The following is an 11,365-nucleotide window of genomic DNA, read 5'->3' as shown; positions in this document are numbered from 1 at the left end:
CCATTTAAATCTTTCTTCAGCTTGCGCAGATCTCTTTCAAAATCCTCAAACTTCATTTGGGAGGCTTGAAAAAGGTCCTGGGGCTCAGGCAGAGGGTAGAGGCACGTCTCTCTGCCAGCATCCTGATAAATGACAACACACATACAGGCCTGAAAAAAAAATAGATATGATGCAAAACACACCACTGTGTCACAGTCAATCTTCCTCAAGGAGGGGAGGGCCTCTCCATCCCAAACACGCAAAGGCAAGATTTAAATAAATGCCGTCAGAGACAGACACAGACTTGTCAACAGTTTAAATGTTTTAGAAAAAAAAATGGACAGAAAGTGTTATAAATAGTGAACATCATCCTTAATGCAGAAACTACGTGTCATTTCTCACCATCCGAGTTTCTAAAAGGCCATTACATGAGCTACAGCCATGTCGCGCAGGTTGTTTTTGGCAGGCTGAGTTACTGAGTTCATTTCATCTGGAGCAGCAAATTATTTATGCTAACACTTCTTTGGAAGCGGTGCCAGGGAGCCAACTGAAGATTTGAATGAAGCCAGAAGAAAGCAGAACATAAGCCAGAGATGAAGAGGGGAAGGCAGAACAAAAAAACGTCGTATGAGAATAACAAAAAGAGAGATTTGTCTCTGCTGCAAATGAGAAAAGGGAAAATAAATAATTTGATAAAGGATAAGCCATGGTATCCTCTGGCAAGAGAGGAAATGAAAAGAGAGCTCTGGAAGGATTTCTAAGCAAATCAGACTAAAACAGGGGAGTGATTCAAATAAACAGGAACCAAAACATACCTCATCAAAGTGCTTCAAATAGTAAGCAACAATGTAAGACAAAAGACTTGTAGAGTTATCCTAAAAAAAAGGACAAGAAAGAAAAACATTAAAATAAATAAACCAACATCTTTTATTTATTAATTTGAAGCAGCATGTTTTTATTTGTGCTGACATAAAAACGAAGAGCGATCTGAGAAGCTGGTAATAAATCAAGACAATGGAAGAGCAATGCAACAAAACACAATTGTGCCAGACTAGTCATCATAACTCAGAGTTAGTGGAAAGTTTCAGTACTTGCTCGTTCCATTGCTACATACACGCACGGCACCCTTTCCTTTTATGGGATTTTTAAGGACACACTGAGTATGTTGTGATACTGACTTCGAGTTGTAAACAGACAGACTTGGAGTCTAAATTCTTAACGGCTTTTGAATATGGGGCCTGCGAGATTCTTTCATATCCAAAAAATTACAACTGAAAATGTGATAATGATTTTGAAATAAAATAAGACAATAGTTTCTAACGTTAAACTCGAGACACAGGGGGATGGATGTGGAAAATTTAAGATTTGGTCATTCAAATGTATACATCTAAATTTACCTTTAAAGCAATAACACACCAACACACACTCACGCAGCTTTTGACATCCTTCAGTTTTGGCAGGATGTCCAAGGTGAAGCCATCAGCCTGTCCCCGAGACCGATTCCCTCCGTTCATGAAGTTGCCAAATGCTAGCACAAGGCCAAGCACCTGCAGCACAGCCTCACTGCTTTGGAGAGTCTGCGGTAAAGCAGAAGACACGAAGCTTAGACAGATGATTTATGTGTAAAGCACATACATTTTGTAAATTATTTGCTTTACACATAAATTACAAAATATTTACTTTTTCAGATTTTGTCACATTGAAGCCAGATACAAAGTAGAGCGTAGTTCTTATGTGAAGAGACTTGATGACTGATCTTCAATTGTTTTTTCCAGAAATAATATGAAAACTGTGACATGCATTTGTAAATCCTCTCCTGAGTCAGTGCTTATGTTTATGTGCTGCAATTTTAGTAATTTTGCTGTCTGTCTCTACCTTCGAGCAGTATTACTACAGAAGACTGCTTGAGACCATGTTCGGCGTTTGGGTTTAACTCAGCCTGCCCTGTGAGAGTCCAATTTACAGTACAAACGCTCTCCTTATACCAGAATATAAAATAGCGCACCCAAATGCACTGACTGACCACTGCTGACCTATGGGAACGAGGTACAGCAGACTTTCTCCCTGGATTTACCCGTATTTAGCTTTCATCTATCTCTTCTCACCAGCCTCACTGCCCCCTACAGCACAATGTAGGTCAGTGTTATTCAACCCTGGTTCCTCAAGGCACACTGCCCTGCATGTTTTAGGCATTTCCCTGCTTCAGCACACATGACTTCAATTGATGGTTGATTAACAGGCTTTTGCCGACTTGTGATCATCTGAATGGGGTGTGTTGCAGCAGGGAAACATCCAAAACATGCAGGTCAGTGTGCCCTAACTCTGCACCATGGTGTGTTCAGGGTCATGTGCAGAGTTAGGTTTTTCACTGACATATTGTTTCCATACAAGTTACATTTTATCTACCTCCCCTGATTTGTGGATCCCTCCTGATCCTGAGTTAGTAACATTCATGTTCCCTTTTCCCAGTCTGTCATCCTGTGAACCTCCAAGTCTTGGGTTAGAGTTAGTCTCTTTCCATTTATGGCCATCATAAGTTTGGGATATTGTTTCATAATAAAGCTTAATTCCTGACATTTCTGCTAAAAAGAAACCTCTGAGGGAGGTCTTCACCAAGCAGTTGTAGTTATATGCAGGCAAACTATTTCTTATAAGGGGTGACTGCTGAGGACAATTACTTGCATAAGATTTTATTTAAGGGTCCCAGAATTATGGGATCCAAGTACAAATGTATTCCTGTAGATTTTTGTTTACCATGAACCATGTAATATTTCCCTTTGACACAATTATGCACTTCTTTGCATTGGTTCATCACTGTGCAAAAAAAAAAAAAAAATCAAAGTTTGTGGTTGTAACAAGACAAAATCGGAAAAAATTCAACAGGTGTGAAAAATGTTTTAATGCTCAATGTATTAAAATAAAGAAAGGAAAAGACCAACAATTCACCTTACATACTCGTTGCAGGATTTCGATTTTACGCAGAATTGACGCGATGCACTCGTGAAAGGTTGATTGGAACAGGATGCAGAACACCCGCTGGGAGAAATGGGGAATTTGTGATAACTGGAACAGAAATCTGGAGACGGGACAAAATAAGTTAAATTAACATTACAATTTATGTGCTGAATTTGATTCCTGATATTTTTTTTATTCCTACTGTTCTGGCTTGTCCAGTGGCTTTGCATCATCCTTGTCTTGGCTGGATTTCATGTGTTTCTTAATAGACTCGATCTCATCATTCTGAGCCCTCTGTCAAGGAAAAGTGCAAGGTGAAATGAAAAATGTACACCATGAAAATGAGTGAAATGTGATGCTTTCTTTAACATAATCCTAAATGACGTTCAACAAAATTAAGTTATAATTAGAAAAGAAATTCAACCATGAGCAGAATTCAGACGCAGGTTTTGAAAAGCAAAACTGAAGGTAAATTAATAAGTTGTAAATGTCCAGAGACCTTCAGAAAGCCGGAGGGATTCTAAATGTTCTCTAGATGATGATCTGAAGAAAATTCAATTTTCTTTAAAGATTTAAGGATTTTATTACAAGCCTATCACAAATCTGTTCAAAATCCATCAAATCCATTCAGTTTTCTTCCCCTACAGGCTCACCTTCTAGTTTCTTTCTTTCGATATGAACAAACTAAATCTCAACTATAATTTTTTTTTTAGATTTACTTTACAAGTTTCACAACTGCCATAGTTGCCTTCTGCTTGATTACATTCCTGACCATTATCCTGCTGCCAGGCGCCGGACCGCAGTTTTATTCAAGGTGGTTTTATAAAAGCAGCCAGAAATGCACCGTCATTTCACAAGGAGGAAAGACAATGGATGTTAATGTTTTTGAAGGAGATAGGTAAAACACTAAAACCATCATCAGGAAGAAAATGTAAACACTGTCTCCTGACGTTGATTGACCAACCGGTCCGAGTCTCAGCACTTTGGTTTTTCCAATCGCCCCTCCTATCTTTCTCCATTTCCCCCCACACCCCCTCTTCTCTGGAGTTTGGCCCCGGCATGGATCCTTGGAAAACATCAAACACCAGCATCAAACGAACTGAAAGCCCGATTAGTATTCTATACACCGCTGCCTTGTGTCGGTAAGGGCAGGCTCTTCGAGATGTTTTCAAGTGTAAATATATTTAACGCAAAGCAGATCCTTTTCAAAGGGCAGCGGCGGAGCCCGGCAGTGTTTGGTGTAATTGGGGACAAGTAGGCATTAGCGTGTGATCCTTGAATTGCTAGGGCATGTTGGAGCGGTTGTTAGCATGAGAAATGCAGTCCCATGTGGAATATCCAATGCAAACTCAAGTAGGATGATATTTTAATGCTAGAATCCTAGCAGTAGCCAAGTGGTATTCATTAACTAGGTTTCTGGTGCAAGGCTAAACAGATCCAGCCAGAGTATAATCACTGTTTAAGTTACTCCACGTTCAACATTGAGGTTTATGAAATTTATGAGTAAGCCCCTGGTCAGAAATTGCATCATTTGAATTCAATAATGGCACCAGGTGCTCAGAAAAATTAACTCTTGAAAAGGTCCATTTAATTCTGCTGTTTATTACAACCTTGCTTTATTTAAAATATATCCACATTCTGAAGTTTCTTTTTGTTTTTACCTCCCTCTCAACAGTCTGCAGTTCAGATTTAGCAACTCTGCACTCAACAAAAATGTGAATATAGACTTTATTCTGAAACTTAATTTCTAAAGTATTTATTTTTGCTCATTATTTCTGGCGACGTGCCTGGAAGGTTGATTATATTAGTAACTTCTGGTATGACGAGATCTGCGTAGCAGTTTGTGTTTATATGTTGCAGGCCCCATTTTTGAAGTACCTGGTTTGCAGTTTAACTAATATATTCTTCTTCATGAATGTTGTTATGATAATCACATACTTATGAACATATCATTTTAAAGCTCAAGCTTTTCCAAAAAAATGCCTATGTTGAGTTATTTCTGGCTGTAACTTCATTAGACAAAGCTTTACCCTCTGGCTCCAGCTCCTGAATGTTTTACTCAAACACCACAGGATTATGGATTCTTCCAGCCGTCGACAATTTCCATCCGTTGGGTACCAACAAATGCAGAATAAAGATACATGGGGCCGACGAATCAAAATAAATAAATTAAAAAAAAAGGTTCTTGCTAGGGTTACGACCGAACACCCAAGAGGTGTTGGCTTCTCAAAAAAGATTAACAGCAGGGCTGAGAACAGATCAGGTTTGACTTTAGATGTCAGAAACAATGTCCAAACTTGTAAAATGCTTTTTCAAAGCAGCAAATAATTCATTAGGGAATAGCATCACCACCTTAACATTCAAATAAATAAAGTAAAATCATAGAAAACACCAGATCAATTCTTTTATAGATTAAAACATTTTTTCATTAGCTAAGGCAGATAATTTTGCAGGAATATGTAATTATTTTTAAACCGTCCGAGAGATGAACCGATATAACATTTAAGATGTAAAAATTAGCCACTCTTGTTCTAATCAACATATACAAAAGGTCAAGAAAACAACAACAGATGTATAATTTGAAAACAATATGGATATATATATATATGTAGACCTGAAATATTTAAATATACCCAAATTTCTGATGCTGTATTCAAGGATCTCTGTGTGCCATGTTTATCAACATGACCGTTTGTAGACCTGCTTAATTGGATTCTGGGACATTGAAGTCTCATCATGACCTCGATGACATTTCGTCGGCTCAAGCTAAAAAAGTCCTCCTAACCCGCCCTGATATAACAGAAGCGAGATTAACGTTCCACCATCATTGACCTTTTCTGAATGGCGGTGGCCTTGTTCAGGCAAACCCGCCGACTATAATCTGTGGTTGGCAGACTGAACGACTCTGCCCTGCCTCCGTGCGTCTCTATCTGCGAGTGCAGAGTGCAGTGTATACACAACTGTGCGGTTCGACTTGTTTGTTTGTGAGCATGTTTGTGAGAATGAGAGGAAAGAAAAAGGAGTGAGGGAGAGTAGCTTGTGATCTAGCTCCTAGCACAGCGAGTGAGGGTGTAACCATTAGGAGCCCCTCGCATTCCTCAAGACAGGCTGACTGTGCTGCCAACTGTGGTTTAGGGGGCTGGAGACCCACAGACAGGATGGAGTCTTGCAATACAAAAGAGAAACAATTTGGCTCCTCGACTCAATAACACAGCCTCAGGCCATACAGGGGGAAAGGAGAGAGAGAAGGGGGCTTGAAGTCTCAGGGTGAACAGAGAGGTTGGAAGACTTTTGATCCTAAGTTATGACACATTGGTTCATGACTACAGCTCGTCTCAAGCCACAGTCTCATTCCCATGATCAGCATTATTAATATGCCTCTGGCGGCCAAAGGTCCAGGCCTCTTCTGTGTAGTGGTGCCAAAAATCCCTTCGCAGGAATTTCACAGCATCTTAAACATGCTTTCCATTGAAATGTGGAAAATATGCTCATTTTCATGTTCCATAATTTACTGACCTGACTTTAAAGGGGTCCTGAACCGTTTCATCTGGGCAGAGGAGATTGATGAATATGGATTTACTCTATATAAAAGAGAGCCTTCATTCCCAATATGAAGATATATTAAGATGTACTGATGACAGCTCAGAGATTCACTGCTAATGTCATACAATCCAGAGCGCCCATCATGGCTGGCAAAGCTTTCCAGTTTTTTAAATCTTACTTACTCTTTGCTGTGACACAAAGTCTTCTGTTTTATTATTACAAAAGTCGAGTCATTTTCATTCAACGTCTAAAAAAAAAACATGTTTGCTACGTAAAAGCACTGATTTTCTTCCAGGACGCACTGATTTTCTTCCAGGACAGACCAACACATGAGTGGCAGTCTAGCCAAACAGCTCGCATACCAGTACAACTTGTGGTTTGCCTGTTTGTTTTTCTGTCTAATACACACTTCCTTTGTTCGCCCCTTTCAAGTTGACTAAGAGCTCCACTAAGGGACATTTGTTCAGTGATGGGGCATCTCTGAGGATGTAAATCTCATTTTATTATAGATAGCAAATATGTTAAAGTGCGTTTTATTTCCCACATTCTAGTCATCATCTATCCTGTCCTCTTCTTTTAAACGTGTGGGTAGGGCAGAAAACCATAGAAATTCATCTCATCAATGAAAATTTCCATTTTTTTTCTAAGAGATACCACTTTGGCAACTGGCATTCAACGTGTCAAAATTGTCAAGATCTTCAAAGCTACGGCAGTGACTGGAGTCAAATGTAGTGAGGCAAAAAATAAAATACCATGACTTCAGAATGGACTCCGACATTACCAACATTGACTTGTGACTTTACTTGGACCTGGGCATTTTGACTTCGGCCCCGTCCTCATGGGGACGGGATGAAGTGTGTCCGCAAAGATATTTTGTTCTTTAGGTTGCAAGTTAACACCGATCTGGCATTTTGGGAGGTCAGACACAATTATTTTTGAAAACAGATCCCAGAGTGGATCAGTTTCAAAATAATGGCTTCATGTTTCAGTGAATATTTTCAATCATCTGGCTAGGTCACATCAAGACTAGGGAACAAAACAGACTTATCTACTTTGCCCATCTTTTCCTAGGGTTAGTGTTACCAGAGAAAACATTGGAACAATTTATCCATTTCTTTCTTCCTTTCATATTAAGGTAATCTAAAATTAATCTAGACTTTAACATGCTGGCACTTAGTGTTATGTTGTTCTTTCTGAAAGCAATTCATGTCTACTCCTAATTGTTACTAAGACTACAGATATCCCATTAAATAGGTTAATTTGAAGAATTCATATTTGCTATACCTGGACGGCGGGTGATAATGAAGCTCACTCACGTTTTCATAAAGTGCTTGCAGAGTCTCCAGATCAACAACGGTGTTGTCCATATTTAGGACAGCTGTGGACAGAACACAAGGGTGACATGGTTAGTGTTAATACTAACACCGAGGCATGTCTTGACATTTCTTTACCTTTAAAGAACACAATTAGCAAGTCAGAAATCACAGCAGCACAAACAGAGCCCCTCTTTCATAAGCAACAGATTAAAACCGTTTGTTTGACATAAACCACAAAACAAGACTGAACGCTTTCTCAGATCTGAAATTCCTGCTTCCCAAGGCCTAAAGGTAGCAGAGAACAAGGGTAAAATTACCCCATATCACATGCCATGCGCTGGGAGTAAGTAAAGCTATCGGTTCTCATCGGGATAGCATGTGAAAAGCCACATGCTGTACATACGTAGGACTTAGAAATCTGTCAAAGACGCAAAGATCTGTGTTTGAAGTTCTGTGTTTGAATTCCTCGTGTCGCCTTTTTGTCTCGGCGCGAGGACCTGGCGCCCGCAAGCATTAATCCTTTGAAAGTAAATGTTTAAAGACAAACAGAGCCGGGAGATCTGTGGTGTCGAGGCTGAGGTGGTGCCGTACACGCAATTGCCAAGTGAAGCAGTCAACACCTAGATGTGCAAGTTCATCATGCAGGTAGGTGTTGAAGTTATTCACATTGTTTTGACCTGTTGGAAATCTGATGAGGATGCAGGGGGGAGATTCGAGTGTCAGGCTCTCGGAGGAAAGAGTGAACATGATGGAGGGAAATGTTATGAGCCTTTGAGAGCAGTTTCAAAATAGATGAAGGAAAACAAAAGGATTAGAAAAACCAAGACATGGGAGAGGAGAGGACATTAAGCTTAAAGGTAAATTTGATGCCTTGAAATTGACCTCTGTCTCTTTCCAGCACATTATCACAACAATCCATGATACTGTTTCCATTCCCTGTTCAACACTCCGTTCTTAGGAGTGTTGGACGGGGAAGTAGTTCATATGATAAACTCGGCAGACACATAGTTCCACCAGGTGTTTGTTTGCTGACTGCTGCTGCCACTAGTTTGGAGGAGTTTTGGAGGAAGGCAGGAGGAATGGGTGCTCTGCGGGGTGAGAGCTCGGCAGGATCCTTCGCTCCAAGGAGTAGCTTTGGGTAAACAGGCGTTGCATTGTATGAGTAAGTGTTTAAACACCTCCTTAAGCGGAGATCAACTATTTCTCAAACACGTGCGAAAGAATCAATGCAACACCCTGTTTATGCTTTTTGATGAGGGAATAATTAGAACATGATATAAAGCTAAAAAAAAATTTCACTTAAATGGATGTGAGCTCATATGTCTTCTTTGAAACTCAAAGTGTTTGAAAAATCTAAATTAATTCATTCACCACTGACTACATGAGGGCCTGCTTTGCCTCTTGAGGTCTGGCCTTCCCTTTGGACAAAAATCTGCATATCTTTGATCAACTCCTTCCCTGCGTCCTTTTGGACACGTTTCATTCCTCAGAAGTAACTACAAAACATCCTATTCTGTTACGTTTACCATTTGGTTCTCATTACCATCTTTGCCAGTGTCTGTGTGGGTACTTTGATTTGGAACTAGTTATTAAAAGAAGCAGGTGAAAGTTGCGTCATCGCCGTGACGTGGAAAGTCCAATCACGCAAAAAAATAAAAACTTGGACCCATCTGTCCACACGTATCCTCGACTGCCGCGTGTGACCCCAGCACGGCGGCGCCGTCAACCACAGTCTTGTCGGGTGTAAAAAAAAACAAAAAATAAACTGCTGCTCTAAAGCCTCACAGGAAGCAGACACTGCACGGAAGTGTCCTATGAAACACGTAGTGTGTCAGCCAAGTCTGAGAACAACCAACAACAGCTGCGAGGAAAGTAAGGGAAAAAAGTGTTGATTCCCCACTGAGCGGCTGGGCTGCTCTAAACCAACAACAAAAATTTAATGATTCATAACTTGTTTTTCTTCAAGTTAAACCATCCAAATGACAGCTTTGGTAGTCACTGTCACTGTTGTGGAATTCAAAAGGAAATTAAACTGATTCACAACCCCGATTTGGAGCATTACAATGCTTTCATGAGTGAATCTTTTGCTTCTCTAAACAATCTGACGCATAGGGACATAAAATAATTTCAGATAAATAGGATCTCTAATGTCTGTAATAAGTCAGAAGACTTTTCTAATTTCAATAAATGTTAGAATCCAAACATTCTGGGAATGAAGCAAAAGATACTGAGAATTACTACACCAAAACCACCAAAGACACACACTATGTTCTCAGTCTGTGATAAACTGAAGTTTCCAATTAGTGCTAATTATAGAGTATTTCAAAACTGTCCTAACATAGGAGATAAATGGCAGCGTTAATGACAGTGGCCCTCTCCTGCCCTCCTCCTCTGACCCAAAATGGATGCGTCAAATACATTAAAGCTGGAATCTTAACATTTACGTGTGTAATAGTTGAAGATGCTGCAGGTTTTAAACCGTAATAAATGTTAGGGTAAGAAAAAAAAAAAAAAAAAAGGAAGAACGAAGAGTGTTTAGACACACGGATGAGCGAAGACTGGAGCGCAATCAGAGGGTAACTAAAACAGGAAGACTGTCGGTTCCCATCAACGTCTCCAGGATGACTTCACATCTACAAAGCCGCCTAGACAAGATGGTGACAACCTCAGAGAGCCGGAGAGCCGCAGAAAAACATGATGTGGGTGTTAAATGAGATGAGATTACAAAAAAATAAGAGCAAGCAAAACCAGAGAGGAGGAGGCAAACAAAAGGCTGAATAGCTCAAGTGACTTTTAGTTTGATGACGTTCCAAAGTGAAGGGGAGACTTTACGCAATCCGAGTACTCTCTCAACCAATTCCAAGATACATTTTTGATACTTGAGCGTGCAAAAAAAAAACTTTCATTGTTAGCAATCCTTTTCATGATAAAATATTTCTTGCATTGCATTATTAATTTTCTATCAGACATGAGTGTGATCTGTGATGCCACAAATCCATATATTGGATTTGTGGCATCACCAATACCAACAATGGTATTGGTTTTGAACATCAACAGCCATCTAGTGCGACCCGGCACTTCTCTCGTAGGAATGGAGGATGGTCGTGTACAGCGGCAAGTTTCTGTAAGCTTCTTGGCATCGAGCTAGCGCATTATATACGTCAGGGGCAAATATTAGTGATTGGGTAAAATTTAAAACTTCATCAAAGTCCATGTCTCCAGCAAATAATTGGTCCAGACCCTCTGTACGAAGCGAAGTTTAGATTAAGGGGCTGGGTTTTACCAAGCTTGACAGTTTTTATGCAACCAGACACATATCTGATGACTCAAATTTATCTGTAGTGCAAAAAAGTAAATAAGTGTCGAAACCTTCTTTTAGCCAGCTCACATGTATCGCATACAACACGTAGGGGAGTTGAACCTGGCGTTGTACTAGAGAAACCTCCAGTCACTCTGAACCAGTGGACCGGTTCTGAAACTGTAACCTTTTAAATCTTTGGAATGCCTTGATATTAGTAACTGAGATTATGGTACCTACTGGAGCCCGCTACGACTCCATGTTTCCATTAGGA

At 40.0% G+C, this 11,365-nt stretch overlaps 1 protein-coding gene across 2 annotated transcripts in view; it reads right to left on the bottom strand.

Moving 5' to 3' along the window:
* fmn2a (formin 2a) overlaps positions 1–11,365 on the bottom strand; it is a 41,038-nt gene that overhangs the window by 15,173 nt on the left and 14,500 nt on the right. Inside the window, exons 7-13 of one of the 2 annotated variants that reach the window (XR_014091195.1) lie at positions 7,794–7,855; positions 3,137–3,228; positions 2,926–3,055; positions 1,410–1,556; positions 795–854; positions 382–526; positions 18–122 (exon numbers count right to left, since the gene is read on the bottom strand). Coding sequence is in view for 1 of the 2 variants with exons in the window: in XM_008429245.2 (XP_008427467.1) it covers positions 2–122; positions 795–854; positions 1,410–1,556; positions 2,926–3,055; positions 3,137–3,228; positions 7,794–7,855 (612 nt within the window). In the remaining variant the exon portion in view is untranslated. Of the gene's footprint in view, position 1; positions 123–381; positions 527–794; positions 855–1,409; positions 1,557–2,925; positions 3,056–3,136; positions 3,229–7,793; positions 7,856–11,365 lie in introns of those variants that run through there. The other variant, XM_008429245.2, reaches the window with a different exon arrangement.

The sequence above is a fragment of the Poecilia reticulata genome, chromosome 15, assembly GCF_904066995.2.
Source record: "Poecilia reticulata chromosome 15, P_reticulata-male-v2, whole genome shotgun sequence".
Lineage (NCBI taxonomy): Eukaryota > Metazoa > Chordata > Actinopteri > Cyprinodontiformes > Poeciliidae > Poecilia > Poecilia reticulata.
The sequence above is the reverse complement of the archived record's forward strand: the minus strand, read 5'-3'. Positions and strand labels throughout refer to the sequence as shown.